Below are 17,821 nucleotides of genomic sequence, written 5' to 3'. Positions count from 1 at the left end.
TCTGTGAGTTCCCACCTGTAGGGTACCTTTAATCTGTGAGTTCCCACCTGTAGGGTACCTTTAATCTGTGAGTTCCCACTTGTAGGGTACCTTTAATCTGTGAGTTCCCACCTGTAGTATACCTTTCATCTATGACTTGCCACCTGTAGTATACCTTTAATCTGTGACTAGTCACCTGTAGTATACCTTTAATCTGTGACTGGCCACCTGTAGGGTACCTTTAATCTGTGACTTCCCACCTGTACCGTACCTTTAATCTGTGACTTCCCACCTGTACCGTACCTTTAATCTGTGACTTCCCACCTGTACGGTACCTTTAATCTGTGACTATTCACCTTTAGGATATCAACTCTGTGACCGCTTCTCAACCTTTAATTAATTAAATGAAGCGACAGGTCGCACGTTAGTTGACCCAACTAGTGGACCCATACGTTGCAACATCCGAGTTGAACTAGGATTGCCCTTTTGACCTTAAATTACCACCCTCTAATTATCGTACTAATCTAAATCGTGGACCCATGGTCGTACAAATCGACGAATTTACCAATACTATATGAAATTATGTTATGAATATGATTTTCAAATAGTCCGACAATGTGAATTATTATTTTGAAAAAAATTGCTATTTGCTAACAGTGTGGTTTTGTGAAAAAAAAAATTTCTTTTTACAAATGGAATTTGCTATCAGTCTGTTTGTGTAAAATTTTTATTAAGACAAATGGGGCTCGCCAATAGCCTGCTGATCAAGTTTAAAACCGGATTTAGGGTTGTTGATAATGTGTTCAGGTAAGTTGGTTTTGAAAATGTATCAAACAGTACAACAATTGTACGAAACTGTGTGTTTACGGAACAGTATGTGTATGTCTACTTCAAAAACTAAGGGGCGTAAGAATCTGTAAGTAGGCTATTCACAAAAACGTATCTATTTTGTGTACTTGAAATCATTGTACTGTTAATTACATGTCTTTTTTATAATTAGAGACGCTTTTATTTGTATCGGGCCCAGACATCATGTCCCACCTCAACACCTTTTGTTTCATACCAGTACACAGGATGATCTTAAAGTAATTTTAAATTGAACCCTGTTTTACTAGTACGAAGTATGGTCTTAAAGTAATTTAACCCTGTTTAACTAGTACGAAGTATGGTCTTAAAGTAATTTAACCATGTTTAACTAGTACGAAGTATGGTCTTAAAGTAATTTAACCATGTTTTACTAGTACGAAGTATGGTCTTAAAGTAATTTAACCATGTTTAACTAGTACGAAGTATGGTCTTAAAGTAATTTAACCATGTTTAACTAGTACGAAGTATGGTCTTAAAGTAATTTAACCATGTTTAACTAGTACGAAGTATGGTCTTAAAGTAATTGAACCATGTTTTACTAGTACGAAGTATGGTCTTAAAGTAATTTAACCATGTTTTACTAGTACGAAGTATGGTCTTAAAGTAATTTAACCATGTTTTACTAACAGGATGGTCTTACAGTAATTTAACCATGTTTTACTTCACCCACAAGAGCCAAAATGTAACTTAATTTAACCATATTTTATCTGCACCCAAATGAATATAATTTAATTACGTTTGTTGCGACCCACCGCACTATTTAAACGAGCTCTTTCAAATTTTTTTTAATAGTGCGGACATTATAATAATTCATCGGAAAGATGTTTTGTTCAGCTAAAACTGAAGCTCAAAATGTAATCGATTAAATGGACAAAATCGATTTTTTTTAACACCAAGGATATGTGCAACATATAGGCTTAAAAAACAAAATTACAATAGAAAAAAAAATATACATCAAAATGCAGTTTTTAAAAAGTTTATGGTTTAAGTAGTTAGGTTATAAATTATTCATCTAAAATATTATTGACCAGTGAACCAAGACGTTTGTTTAGCACCAAGGATATACGCTGCAATGAGGCCACAATTATACGTTTTAAAAAGCGCAAGATCAATTGTTAATTATCTCATTAATTTAAGTCAGCCATCGATTGGATCAGAGGTTACAATAAAATAAATTTGTTTGAATAAAACATCCCGTCTTCTCCGGTTGGTTGACCTCCACGTTGTTGACGTCACCAAGTCACGTGATCTACACCATTCGTTTAAAAAAGTATTTAGGGGCGCCGGGGTCTGGTGTAAGTGTAGGACGGTAGGGGTGAGGTGTAATCATGTGGGGCGTCTGTGTCACGTGTAATGTAGTTTTTGTTAGGCGTCAGGGTGCGATTTAGTGTGTGGAACGTCAGGGTGCGATGTAGAATATGTGGGGCGTCAGTGTGTAATGTAGTATGTGTGGGGTATCTGGTTATGATGTAGTGTGTGGGGGGCGCCAGGGTGTGATCATTTAAAACGTACACAAGGGTAGGGGTTTGACTGAATGACATAACGCAAACACAGGATACTAAGCTTAAAAGCAGGGTGTTAGTTTATCTAAATATTTTATTTATTCTTGGTGCGGAATCAAAGTTTCAACAGCAGCACTCATGTTTATTCTTGCTAGCTTTTTGTTTTACATTTTCTTAACGCTTCGTCGCTGGCTTTATGGTCTAATTTTGTAATTCAAGTTTCGGACATGTTTTCTCAAGATTTTAATTAACTTGATTCCATTGTCGTAATTTGTCTCACGTGTCTGGTTAGTCATTAATAGGGCTGGTAAGTAGGTCACCAACCAGCTCTACGGCTCAATAAAACCTGCATGAGCCATAGAACTGGTTGGTGACCTACTTACCAGCCCTATTACGAACGAAATTTCACGCACAACTACACAACCGATTTGTTTCAATATAAACACACAGGTCACAAGTCCGGTGGCTGTTCAGTGCGACATGAACTTATGAAAAATTTAGAATTAAAAAATAATTAACGCTTGCAATACAATGTACATTACTTTTACAGAAAAACTAGGAGTATTTACATTTTATTTTCTTATTTTCAATACATTCCAAATGCTTTTAATTACCTTAACATTTTTTTTACTTTTATATTTGCCGGCCATTATTTTAATGCGTTAAAAGAGCTAATCGGAAATTAATGTAAAAAGTAACAAGTTCATAACTGTGCCATATTATTTCTGTCCTGGTTGGGGGGTAGGGGTGCACACTTATTTTTGTAGACACCACACAAGAAAAAAAAACAACCCTAACTAGACGGAAATATTGTATTGCCGCAGACAGCTATTTTGCGATGATGACGTGATAACGACAATAACGACAAATGATCGTTTTGTTAGCTTTAGCATTCAGCGTTAACTTCCTTTTTTTTATTTTTTTTTTGGGATGGGTCTGTCAGTGTATGACAGGCGAGACACAGCAGGTAAGAGAGAAATGATGAATGCAGGATGTACGCGGGGCTGAAGTTGAATGTGTGTGTAGGGGGGGGGGGGGCATAAAATTAAAATGTTTAGCTCTTAAGTTATCAGGGGTTGGGGGGGGGGGGTCACTTGCTGTCACGTCAGTCACACGGGGGTCATTAACTGGTCATATTAACAGATGTCCTTACTACGCTAGGCTATTATAACCAATAGTTTAACTGTCAGTGTTTCTTTCAGACATTTTTCTCGGGGGGGGGGGGGGGGTGAGACGACGACTTAAATTTGGAGGGGGGCGGACACTAGTTAAAGTATATATAAGTACACATTTTGTGTTTAAATTATATATTTTTTACTACTTTGTGGAGTCGGTAGACGCGCTTTGGCAGTGCCCCTCCCCGAAGAGATACCCGAAAGAAAACCTGTTCACTACATCGGCCATGCTAACAAATACCGCCACCTGTATGGCACCAGTTACACATCGGGCATTCTACCAGCCACGCGTGAAACCTATAAATTCAAATAAAAAAACAATCATTGTATATCGATTACAATTTACAAATCAATTTTTCCCCCATTGTTCCCGTCTCCACGAGACGTGTATTTACATGAACCAATAGCAACACGTGTGTCACGTGGTGTAATAATAACCCCCACACCTTTCCGGTGATCTGTTACATAAAATTCCACAGCGGACGTGAGCTAGCAATGTATTTAGTGCTGGTAAACTAAAACAAAAAACCACAGCCTATTTCGTCAATCATTGTTTACACTAGCTGGGTATCGGTCGACTATTTGTGGAGGTAATTAAAAATACGTTGGCGCTACGTAGTGCTTTCAGAATGTGTGAGCGCCTTTCGACTATATCAGCTATTTGTGGTGCGGAGGCTTCAGCTGTATACGAGCTAAATGTGGGCTGTTTTTAGCTGTTTGGGGGGGGGGGGGGCACTTTAGCTATATGCTGTGGGGAAGGCTTCAGCTATATGCGGGCTGCTATCAGCTATTTGCCGTTGGGGGGGGGGGGGGGAGGGGAGCTTCAGATATATGCGGGGGGTGGGGCTTTCAGCTAAATGTGGGCTGCTTTCAGCTGTATGCGGTGGGGAGGGGGCTTCATCTATATGCGGTTGGCTTTCAGTAATATGCGTTCGGCTAACTTTCAACTATACTTGGGCGTATTTTAACATTCCGTGAACACTGCTAAGAATGCCAAAATAAAATAAAAGTTTTATTTCTCCCCGTGTTAGACTGAAACCCGATAACCTGTGGCAACAGATATCGCTAACAGCGGTGTCTCGTATTTAAATACGTCACCACAACACACATACAAGCCATACACGTTATACAAAGTGCATTTTATACCCCCCCCCCTCTTTCCCAGTACTTATTTCCCCCTTCATCTCCCCACCGCTCACCTTTCCACCGAATTGAATGAAACCTCTTTGTCCACATGCAGTAGCAAAGCAGTATCAGACACAGCTGTTGGAGAGATTAGTTTCGAGCCCATATCCCCCCACCCCTTTCACCAAACCCATAGATAAAACACCTTTTGTGTGGGGGTTTAAAATAATACAATGTAATATTGTGAGAACTGTCTATTCTGTTACGGGTGATCAGTTTACAATAAATTATTGATTTTTAAAAAAATTCCACATGAAGAAAGAGAAATCACACGTCTCAACCACAAAAGGTACCACTGTTTCTATACTGGTTTCATTTTTGGCAAAGCTCACATTAAAAGACTGTATTTCTAAATCACAGACGGCTCTCCGGGCATCAGCAGATTGAGCTGCTGAATCTGTTCTTAGCGTTATCCCATGTCGAGACTATAGCTCTGTACTAATACACTGAACAAGTAAAGCCCTAATGGCTATTATGGACTAGTAAAAGCTGCAGGCATACTTGCAGGCAAAGCTTGTAACCATACTTGCAATGAAGCCTGCAATACTTGCCTCTCATATGGGTAAGTTTAAAACCTGTAGCCTTATTTGCCCCATGATGGGCAAGTAAAGCCTCAGCCATACTTGCAGTAAAGCCTTAGCCATATTTGCAGCAAAGCCCCAGCCATACTTGCAGCAAAGCCCCAGTCATACTTGCAGTAAAGCCTCAACCATTCTCGCTTTTTATAGGCAAGTAAAGCCTCAGCCATACTTGCAGCAAAGCCTCAGTCATACTTGCAGTAAAGCCTCAACCATTCTCGCTTTTTATAGGCAAGTAAAGCCTCAGCCATACTTGCAGCAAAGCCTCAGTCATACTTGCAGTAAAGCCTCAACCATTCTCGCTTTTTATAGGCAAGTAAAGCCTCAGCCATACTTGCAGCAAAGCCTCAGTCATACTTGCAGTAAAGCCTCAACCATTCTCGCTTTTTATAGGCAAGTAAAGCCTCAGCCATACTTGCAGCAAAGCCTCAGTCATACTTGCAGTAAAGCCTCAACCATTCTCGCTTTTTATAGGCAAGTAAAGCCTCAGCCATACTTGCAGCAAAGCCTCAGTCATACTTGCAGTAAAGCCTCAACCATTCTCGCTTTTTATAGGCAAGTAAAGCCTCAGCCATACTTGCAGCAAAGCCTCAGTCATACTTGCAGTAAAGCCTCAACCATTCTCGCTTTTTATAGGCAAGTAAAGCCTCAGCCATACTTGCAGCAAAGCCTCAGTCATACTTGCAGTAAAGCCTCAACCATTCTCGCTTTTTATAGGCAAGTAAAGCCTCAGCCATACTTGCAGCAAAGCCTCAGTCATACTTGCAGTAAAGCCTCAACCATTCTCGCTTTTTATAGGCAAGTAAAGCCTCAGACATACTTGCAGCAAAGCCTCAGTCATACTTGCAGTAAAGCCTCAACCATTCTCGCTTTTTATAGGCAAGTAAAGCCTCAGCCATACTTGCAGCAAAGCCTCAGTCATACTTGCAGTAAAGCCTCAACCATTCTCGCTTTTTATAGGCAAGTAAAGCCTCAGCCATACTTGCAGCAAAGCCTCAGTCATACTTGCAGTAAAGCCTCAACCATTCTCGCTTTTTATAGGCAAGTAAAGCCTCAGCCATACTTGCAGCAAAGCCTCAGTCATACTTGCAGTAAAGCCTCAACCATTCTCGCTTTTTATAGGCAAGTAAAGCCTCAGCCATACTTGCAGCAAAGCCTCAGTCATACTTGCAGTAAAGCCTCAACCATTCTCGCTTTTTATAGGCAAGTAAAGCCTCAGCCATACTTGCAGCAAAGCCTCAGTCATACTTGCAGTAAAGCCTCAACCATTCTCGCTTTTTATAGGCAAGTAAAGCCTCAGCCATACTTGCAGCAAAGCCTCAGTCATACTTGCAGTAAAGCCTCAACCATTCTCGCTTTTTATAGGCAAGTAAAGCCTCAGACATACTTGCAGCAAAGCCTCAGTCATACTTGCAGTAAAGCCTCAACCATTCTCGCTTTTTATAGGCAAGTAAAGCCTCAGCCATACTTGCAGCAAAGCCTCAGTCATACTTGCAGTAAAGCCTCAACCATTCTCGCTTTTTATAGGCAAGTAAAGCCTCAGCCATACTTGCAGCAAAGCCTCAGTCATACTTGCAGTAAAGCCTCAACCATTCTCGCTTTTTATAGGCAAGTAAAGCCTCAGCCATACTTGCAGCAAAGCCTCAGTCATACTTGCAGTAAAGCCTCAACCATTCTCGCTTTTTATAGGCAAGTAAAGCCTCAGCCATATTTGCTTTTTATAGGCAGGTAAAGCCTCAGCCGTTCTTGCTTTTTATAGGCAAGTAAAGCCCCAGCCATACACGCCTCCCATACCTAGTGATTAGTTTAATCCCGAACCTCATTTGTAAGGTTTGAATAGACTTAAACACAGACGCATGCTACAATTTCGCCATATCATCGGTAATGAAAGCTAACATGAAACAAGACCTAGATCTAGATCTTGTAAGAAGTTTCATTATAATCTGCCCACGTTTGCAGATAGCGAAGTTTCCCCCAAGTGTTGATGCAGTGTGTACTTTGATGTTGTGATACACGTTTTCGATGCATTAATGTGCACATGTTTGACACACTCGTGCACTTAGACTCACTCAACTCACGTGGCAACGAAATCACTTAAGTGGGGAAAAATAATCTACTCCGCGAAGATGGCTACATGTTTTCTTACTCTTGTGTTTACCATCACCACTCGCCGTATCGGTGTTGGAAGCTATCATTGCACCTGATGCGGCCCTCACGTTTAAACACCGTAGGAAATGGCCATGTAGATGATAAACCAACCTGTCCCCACGGTCCTGTCCAAACCCCGCCCATCGGCTGGCTCTCACCTGCGGCAGGTAGATCGGCGAGCGGCGCCTCTCTCGTTGGACAGTCGAGGTCCGACCGTGCGTTCAGCCATGCGTGTAAGGAGTCTGGCAGCATGGATGCGGAGGTTCTTGTGAGTAGATGGTTTTCAGTTGTTATCGGGTTCGTTGATTTATACATGTTTTTATTAAAATTAAATTAAATAAAATTTGCCTGGATTTGACTTGGCCGTGGGGTATTTTTCTTGTATTTTGGTCTCTGCGATATTTTTTAAAATGCATACACTCACGCCTTAAGTCTCTTCTGCCATGTAAAGTTACCTTTCTATCCTAGCGGCTCACGGGGCAGGTGAAGTAGAGCTCACCTGTTTCTGTGACTTCGGCACTGTGCCCAGCAGCCGTTACTTTCCCCAACGTAAGTCAGATAGCCTACCCATCAATCGTATACCTCAACATTTTAGAGAAAGTCTGGAACGGAATTTTTTTTAGATCGTCTGGTTTTGGGGAGGCTAAACGTTCGGCCAGAGTTTAATTCTGTTGGGAAATTTAACCGTCGATTTTTATTCAGATGATATAGATTATATCTTTTGGTCAAATTTTGTTTGGAGATAATTTGATAGTACAACACACATCAACTTCGTTTTATAGTACAACACATTAGCAACTTAGTTTCGATAGCACAACACACTAGCAACTTAATTTCGATAGCACAACACAGTAGCAACTTAGCTTGATAATACAACACACTAGCAAATTAGTTTCGATAGGACAACACACTAGCCACATACTTTGATAGTACAACACACTAGCAAATTAGTTTGATAGTACAACACACTAGCAAATTAGTTTGATAGTACAACACACTAACAACTTAGTTTGATAGCACAACACACTAACAACTTAGTTTGATAGTACAACACACTAGCAACTTAGTTTGATAGTACAACACACTAGCAACATAGTTTGGTAACACAACACACTCGCAACATAGTTTTATAGCACAACACACTAGCAACATAGTTTGATAATACAACACACTAGCAACATAGTTTGATGGTTTTTGGAAATAGTTTGATAGCACAACACACTAGCAACTTAATTTGATAGCACAACACACTAGCAACTTAGTTTGATAGTACAACACACTAACATCTTAGTTTGATAGCACAACACATCAGCAACTTAGTTTGATAGTGCAACACACTAGCAACTTAGTTTCGATAGTACAACACACTAGCAACTTAGTTTGATGGTACAACACACTAACATCTTAGTTTGATAGCACAACACATCAGCAACTTAGTTTGATAGTGCAACACACTAGCAACTTAGTTTCGATAGTACAACACACTAGCAACTTAGTTTGATGGTACAACATAGTTTGATAGTGCAACACACTAGCAAAGACACAACCACTTGAGTGGGTCCTTACTTTAAAAACAAAAATTCTTAATAATCTGATGTACACAAAACACTTATGCTAGCCTTCAACAGTCGCTACACACACTAGACCCACTATTGCTGGTGTTCTGTAAACACTGCACACTCTGTCATTGTATCCCTGTGTATAAGATGGCCTTGCTAACCACGTTGGGCTTAAATGGGAAATGGCCACTTTATTGTTTCTAGCTTTATGAAGTAACGGTTACCATACCGTAACTGGCTTAAAGTAAAAAACAGTTATTTCTTTACAGCTTTATTAAGATACATCCGCATATGCATTTCCACTAAAACATATGTCTCCGGCGCCGACCCTAGGGGCGCCAAAATAAGCTCATTTTAGTTTTAGTTGCTATTTTTAATTATAAATATAAAAACAATATAGAGGGGGCAAATTGAAAGTTTGTCCCCGGGCGCCGGGAGGGGTCGCTACGCCTCTGCGCCACACTATAGCAGGCCAACCGCTGTTGGCCACCCAATACATCGTGAAAGTTAAAACTGGCCTCAGCTCACCACAGCTGCCTGCCGCCCTTTGACTTAAGCGCTGGAATGTCTTCCCCTCCAGGCTACACGTCGTATTTCGTGCGGCTTGTTTTTGATCTTTGATGCCTCCACCAGATAAAGAAAAGGCAAGAAACAATTTAGAATAAATTATTCATCAATCCGAGCGAGCATGCACTCATTACACGAAAGCCAAGAGTAATCTCCCATCGACATGGTAGGCAGAGCGTTGTAGTGGTGTTTTGCTGTCAACAAGAAAAGAAAAAAAAAATTCCGTGCAAACATATCCTGCAGCTGTAGCGGCCGTTCGACCTTTACGTTTGTACAGTTTATAAAGAAGCCACCTCTAGTTTGAGAGAGAGCGTGGGGGGGGGGGGGGGTCTCTGAAATGTCAGATCAGTGGTCCTAAAACTGTTTTTTGCAGGGTCATAGGAATTTGTTCGATAAAGATAAACTTCTAACAGATGATAATCTTCAACCTGGTTTTTTTCATATAAGTCTCTCTCTCTATATATATATATGTGGGGGGTTCACTCTGTGTGTGTGGTGGGGGGGGGGGGCATGCATGTGCAACGGAATTATGCTCCAGCCAGTGTCCGTAATGAAGAAAAATTTGGGACTTTGGCCTGTCATTGGGAGGTGATATTGACCAATGTTGACATTGGCTGACTTCGGGCTTTGGCCGAAACAGACACAAACAGACACAATTTGTATTATTTCATTTACCCATTGATGACACCCGATAAGATGTAATGTTTATGTTTTGTTTGACCATATCCGTGAAACATCTCTAGAAAAAAAGTTTACAAATTTTTTTCTCTCTCCCCCAGGATGATGTCCGCGGCTACCACAGCCCTGCCCAAAATCACATGGGTCAAGGTCGTCCTGGTAGTAGCCTTTATCGTGGTCAACGTCGCGCTGTACAGCCACTTCTCTGACCACGGGATCCTGCCCATCTTCTCGCCGGACTCCAACACCTCAACTCACAGGGGCGACCTGAGCTTTGAACCCACCAGGTCAAAGTTCAACCTGACCAGGTCTAACCTAACGCAGAAATGGCAGGCGTTGAACATAACTGTTATTGACAGGTCGCAACCTTACAGCACTAGCGAGCTCAAGAAACATCCATTTTTATCAGAAAGCGTTGTCAACCCACATAACTATAAATACGTCATCACTCCACGAGTTTCATGTAAGGATCGATCAACCATAGAAGTAATTATCTGTGTTCCAATTAGTCATAATAACTTCAAAGGCCGAGAGACGGTTCGAGCGACATGGGGCAGCTATGCCAATGTCAGCTCGCATAATTCTATTCTAGTCTTTTTTATCGGACTGCCGGACATGAATTCAGCTGAGGCAGCTCAAACCCAGAAACTAATTCTGGAAGAGGCTGCGGTGTATGGTGATATATTGCAAGAGGATTTTGTGGACTCGTACAACAACCTCAGCCTCAAGTCAGTGTCTATTCTAAAGTACGTTACGTTTTATTGTTCAAAGGCGAGTTACGTCCTCAAAGCAGATGACGACATGTATGTTAATGTCCCTTTTTTAGTGACTACGTTAAGGAAACATAAAGATTCAAACCCAGAGTTAAGTGCCTTTGTTATGGGGTCAAAGCAGGTCAATGCGCATCCAGCAAGGTCATCTGACTCCAAATGGTACACACCTGTGTCCATGTTCTCCGAGGATACTTATCCGGATTACGTATCCGGGACAGCATACGTCATGTCCGCTGAGGCGTCATGGCTGCTTTATGAAGGATCCCTTAGGGTGCCTTTGTTCTGGTTGGAAGACATTTACATCACTGGGATTTGTTCCAAGAAAGCCGGCGTCGTGGTGATAGGCAATGATTTATTCTCTTACGGGAAACCTTCTGTGTCTGGGTGCTCGTTCAGACAGCACATATCTGGACACAGATACAGTCTGTCAGAGATTGAACAGATACACAGAGAGCTGTACGATAGTAAGACAGTGTGTGAGTAGAGTGTAGGATAATGATTGTTCTGTAAAGAGAAGTGATGTGACTATTTACAAGGAGGGATACCATGGCGATTCTCTACAGGCAAGGGACACCAGGACTTCTATACAAAGAATAGATAACGTGGGGATCATATATCTACTTAGTAGACCTATATGTACTTTGCTGCAGTGTGTTACTGTATGTCTTATAGAAATGTGTCTTATAAAACTGGACTCCACCCCCTCCCCCTGTCAAGCAGCTATCCTCATGCTCATCCGTCCATTACCCTCGACTGACCCATGTCAGGGAATCTAGAAATATTACATCACATTGCACTGTATAATCACAGAGTGACCCATCTTTCATCTGTGTTAAGCTACATCCCTGCCATATGGATTTAGATTCAGTACCACTTGTAAGAATGCATCTCTTTAAAACTACCACATAATGAAAAGTAGTTATACTTTTATTTAACCACAAGAAAAAATTAGATGAAACTTGTTAGAATGTATCTTTTTAAAACTACCACAATAATAAGAACTAGTTATATTTATTTGGCCACTCAAGAAAAAACTAAATGGGGTACCCGCAGATCTAGAGACCACAGTCTAGTTCATTCACAAAGCTGGACTTGTTGTTTAAATCCTCCAGCATAAACTCAGTTAAGAATGAAGAAGAAGAAAGAATTTAACCACAAGAGATTAGGTTATGCCATCTAATCACTACAAGTAATAAAAGTTTGTACCAGCACCTAACACATTTCAGTAGCAAAACAATCAATTCCACTGTATTATTATACAGAAATTAGCAGCAGTTTAAGATACACAAAACAAATAAATGGTAAAATAAAAATATGTATCACAATTATGATTAATTAAAAAACATCGCAGAATGTATTGGCAGTAGGGAACCCTTTTTATGTAACAGTGGACAAGTAATCTTTTGCATGTCTCCCCCTTCCCCACCCTGTTGACATAATGGTGTGAATTAATTTTTGGTGTGTCTCTAATCTTACTTTGAGTGTGTCACCGCACTCTCTGAGTGTTGCTGAACACATCACCATGCAGTTTGAAGACACAAGCAGCCACAGGCCTAAAGAACAACAATCCAATCTGTTGCCCTGTCATTGCTAGAATCAAATTTTCTTCTCCTTTACAGTTATAGCTGAGCTAGATAAACCAATTCCTACCTTAGATAAATCAATTCCTACTAGCCACATACCATTCAAAACCTTCATTTATTCCAGCTAACACTGCTCCCTGTAATTAAATGTGTTTATGTTTCTGCAAGCAATAAAATATCGGTAATTATCCAAATGTAAATCCTTATGCCCATCTCCTTATGCATTTATGTTATGTTTCATTGTATTAATTATCATACTGCGTTGTGATTAGTATGTGAGTAGTATGCTAATGCATCAAGTTTTAATAGTAATTTATTTTTTTAAACTCATTACCACAATATTGTACAAGCCTAGATGTGAAATTTTAATTTTTTTTTTTGCAACAATCAGAGTTTCTTCCAGGCATCTCTTCGGGGGGGCTTAGCCCCCCCGAAAAATTTTTACCGCCCCCCCGAACGAAATGAAATTTATATAATTTATATAGAAAATATATACTTTTAACAGTGTCCGCCCCCCCGAAGAAAGTTTACCGCCCCCCCGAAGATTTCAAGTGCCCCCCCCGGAGAAAAAAGTCTGGAAGAAACACTGGCAACAATGCTCATAAGCAAGCTTTTTTTTTTTAGTATTTATAATATATAATTTGTACATCTGCAAGAAATATTGGATTGGATAAAAATAAAAAAAAAACAATTCGGTAACAAAGAATTCATACTAAAATTTATAAATTCAACTGTGATACATCTATCTAATCCAATTTACTTGTACAGCTACTGTGTTGATCTGTACAACAAATCCATCTGTGTACATATGTGTACTGACATTAGGGGCATCAACTATGCCACACATATTCTGACATATATTGTCTATAGACTGCACAAAACTATTCCTGTGTTGGATGTAGAAGATTTAGTGTTGGATTTGAAATCTTCTTTTTTGATATCTTGGAAATTCTTGGAGTCTCTGCATTTAATAAAATGAGTTGACAAATATAATTTAACATGAATTATATTGTTTGTGTTCGTCATTATGAGATTAAGTCCTAAATTTGCTTTTACATTATCATTATCAGCATGATTATATTTTTATGGCTATTTAAATTGAACAAATGTATACAATATTTTTTGAACAAATTGATACAATATTAATTTTTTGAGAAAAATATCTATCTGTATATTTTGCTAAGAAAAATTAGTTATAATTTCATCTAAATTATAAAAAGTTGTATGTTGATTTGTTTCATTTATAAATATTTTTACTGTTCTATTTTTACACAATGTTGTATCATGTGACAGACATATTTTGGTGTGATGATAAACATTTTCACTGCATGAGCCAGTCATTAATATGTCAGTTATGGTCAGAGTTATGGTTAACATTATAATATTTTTGTTAGCTGAATGTTGCTGTATTTAATGTATATATTTCTATACATTTTGTCTAGTGTACATCATCTAATTGTGGGGCCAAAAGAAACAACAAAACACAATAGTTAAGAAAACTTTGTATTTGTTTAATTTATTTGCCTTAAACTTTTTACCAAAGATGTTTTAACTCGCTTATGCTACATTCATTCACTCAGCTAGTCTAAAGACCAATCCATCTCTAATGCTTTTTCTACTTATTGACAAATGCTTAATCCTTTTTTTAAAGACCACTTCCGTATAAAGGGAGATACATGGGGGAGATCAATATAAATATAAAATGGGTGATAAATATTATAGGGAGTTCACAACACAAAGGAGAGATTACTTTACTTGAGTATTTAAGGGGGAATAAATATCAATTTATCATATTTGGGGAGATTTATAAGTGGCGATAAATATCAAAAGCAGATATTGCATACGAGGGGAGATAAATCACTTGAAGGAGAGAGTATTTGTGTTGATGTGTCACAGTAACCTTTAGCTCTTAGTTCCCCCTGGGTGGAATAAAGGGGAGATCACCATACATAGTGAGATGAACGTCTATCAACAGATCATTGTTTATAGTCTATTACGGAGGGTGAGGGATTAAAAATCATTCAGTACTAGTGGAGATAAACATGTTTTCAAAACTGTGACACTCAAGGTCATTGAACCTTACACTTTGGGTCCAGATGTAAACACATTGTGTGTTCTGTGAAAGTGGTTTTGTGTGTTCTGTGAACGTGGTATTGTGTGCTCTGTAAAAGTGGTTTTGTGTGTTCTGTAAAAGTGTTAAGGTTGGGTTAAGCAAAAACCATTTATTGAGGAGTTAAAGAAATCACTAATATCCAGATATCTTTAAACATGAAATCCTTCTGTAAATACTCTGTAAGACTGATTTACTGTTTTATTGCTATCTAAATTGTCTACATAATATAATTGATATGAGTCACTAGGGTTTTTTCTTGATACATGTAGTAGAGGTTATAATTTAATGAGTTTTTATAGTGCTAGTGTTCTGGCAGCTTGCAATATTGTAGATACAGCATAGTCATAGACTTCCTGATTGGGAAACAGTAACAATAGTTACATAGTATTACAGCTTACACACTGCCACAAGTTAGAGACAGCAGAACAACTTAGACGATGTTACATCTTAGTACCGTTACTTAGATAGCACCATAACTTATACATTAACACAACTGACAGCACCATAACTGACAATATTACAACTTAGCACCACAACTTTGACAATACTACAACTTAGCACCATAACGTTGACAATATTACAACTTAGCACCTCAACTTTGACAATATTACAACTTAGTACTGTAACTTAGATAGCACCATAACTTATAGCCTACATTAACACAACTGATAGCACCATAACTTTGACAATATTACAACTTAACACCCTAACGTTGACAATATTACAACTTAGCACCTCAACTTTGACAAAATTACAACTTAGTACTATAACTTAGATAGCACCATAACTTATATATCAAGACAACTGACAGCACCATAACTTTGACAATATTACAACTTAACACCATAACGTTGACAATATTACATCTTAACACCTCAACTTTGACAATATTACAACTTAGCACCACAACTGTTTAAATATTACAACTTAGCACCTCAACTTTCACAGTACTACAGCTTAGCACCTCAACTTTGACAATATTACAGCTTAGCACCTCAACTTTGACAATATTACAACTTAGCACCTTAACTTTGACAATACCACCATGAATACATTAACACGACTTCAAGTGTCCCACAACCTAAACAATACCACAACTTCGACAGTACCACAACATAAACAATACCACAACTTCGACAGTACCACAACCTAAACAATACCACAACTTCGACAGTACCACAACCTAAACAATACCACAACTTCGACAGTACCACAACCTAAACAATACCACAACTTCGACAGTACCACAACCTAAACAATACCACAACTTCGACAGTACCACAACCTAAACAATACCACAACTTCGACAGTACCACAACCTAAACAATACCACAACTTCGACAGTACCACAACATAAACAATACCACAACTTCGACAGTACCACAACCTAAACAATACCACAACCCAGACTTTAGGACAACAAAAACCATGACACCCCTAACACAACAACAGTGACAGTTCACAGACCATCACAACAAGCCTCTAAATCCAAAATCAAAGTAGGACTACTGTCAAAACTTTTGTCGTTTATGTTCCTCACTTCCACAATTAAAGTTCACCATAACTTTTCTCATTTGAAAAAAAATAAATCCACACCACCTATATGCATCTATTGACGTTCAGGAAATGTAGCTAAATGTGCATATAACACCATACCACTAAACGTGTATTGTAAATTATATACTAGGCCTTACTTTGTATTGTAAAAGCTTTGCCTTCTCTAATTATTTGCCCACAGCCTCTTATCTGGTAATTAGTTTCCGTTTAATCTACTTTAAAAAATAAATATCAACGAGTTGAGTGTTTCAGTACTGAGATCAATGTGAAACAATCCAAGGATTGATCTTCCAGACCTTAGGAATTCTATGTGACATCATACACGTTCATCCATGTACACCCCACTTCCCCATATCGTCACTCACCATTAATCAAAAGCCAAAATTCCCCACATTTTCCATACACCGAGTGAGCTAGCTCCACTGCCACTTTCGTCCTAGTAAAAATAAACATTTAATCAAAGTTAACATGTTTTCCCCCCTGTAATTTCTTTTTGAAAAGTACAAGTTGTCTCAATTCTTCCACCCTCCACCCTTCCCACCACTTAAAATATGATCACTAAACTTTCCTTCTATTCACCAATACATGTCCTTATTTCAGTAAATTATACTATCCTCTAGCTCAAAATTTCAAATTATATTTTTGTACTTATCGATTATATCAAATCTTACTGCCAACGTGTTTTGTAGTGTATGCAATGTTTGTGTGTAGAAACTAATGTCATTGGATTTGCTTGAGTAATAATATACGGAGAAATATTTTTTCATTTTTATTTCCAGATAGAAAAGGGAAAGACAAATCCCTAGGATGTCAGCCAAAAAATATAATCTTTTTTTTTTCTTATTTATTTTGATTGCCTAATCATGAATAAATGGGTGAGGGGGTCCCGTTATCATAGATGTAGATGTTTACCTCCACTCACCCCCGCTCCCCTCATCGCCAGCGGTCACCAAACCCTCTCCTCCCCCCCCCCCCCCCCCCACCTCCTGAATCCGTAATTATTTAAATTTCAAATTAACTTCTAAAAATTTCCAAACACCGCTAAAAATAACGGAAATTAACATTTAAAAAATCAAATTATTCTTTCGAGACGTCATTCATTTATAACAACACTTTCCTCCTTCCCACCCCACCTTGTGTAAGACTTGTGCATGTTATTATGTTAATCATTAAAAAAAAAAATCCTTTCTAAAATGGAATAGCATGTCAAACTTTCACTGTATTAAAAAAAAACTACCAATAATTTAATGAAAAGTTTCAACTCATTTGGCTCAGGATACATTTAAAAAAAAAAAAAGTATTCTGGCTTGATGTACAAATGTGATGTTCATATGTTGATTATATAATGTTGAATATATTTGTTTTCTTATGATGATATTGTAATGATATTTAATGGATATATAAATACTTGCCTTGAATTAAAAAAAATATATTGATAAGCGGGTTCAAGTTCATTTATTTTTCACGCAATAAAATTACAAACACGTTATGCTGGGAGAATTGTTCATATTAAATTTAATAACTCAAATACGTTGTTTATTCATGGGGGGGGGGGGG

The 17,821-nt window shown here is 38.5% G+C and overlaps 1 protein-coding gene across 1 annotated transcript; it reads left to right on the top strand.

Moving 5' to 3' along the window:
• The first annotated feature begins 873 nt into the window (after positions 1-873).
• LOC131948334 (beta-1,3-galactosyltransferase 1-like) lies at positions 874-17,245 on the top strand. Its single transcript, XM_059309913.1, has 2 exons — positions 874-895; positions 10,340-17,245. Exon 2 carries the CDS (start codon positions 10,341-10,343, stop codon positions 11,493-11,495), a length of 1,155 nt encoding a protein of 384 aa, XP_059165896.1. The 5' UTR covers positions 874-895; position 10,340; the 3' UTR covers positions 11,496-17,245.
• Positions 17,246-17,821: the final 576 nt, after the last annotated feature.

This window comes from Physella acuta, unplaced genomic scaffold (assembly GCF_028476545.2).
Source record: "Physella acuta isolate Inbredline_101_S28 unplaced genomic scaffold, ASM2847654v3 ptg000640l, whole genome shotgun sequence".
NCBI classification, from domain to species: Eukaryota; Metazoa; Mollusca; class Gastropoda; family Physidae; genus Physella; species Physella acuta.
The sequence above is the reverse complement of the archived record's forward strand: the minus strand, read 5'-3'. Positions and strand labels throughout refer to the sequence as shown.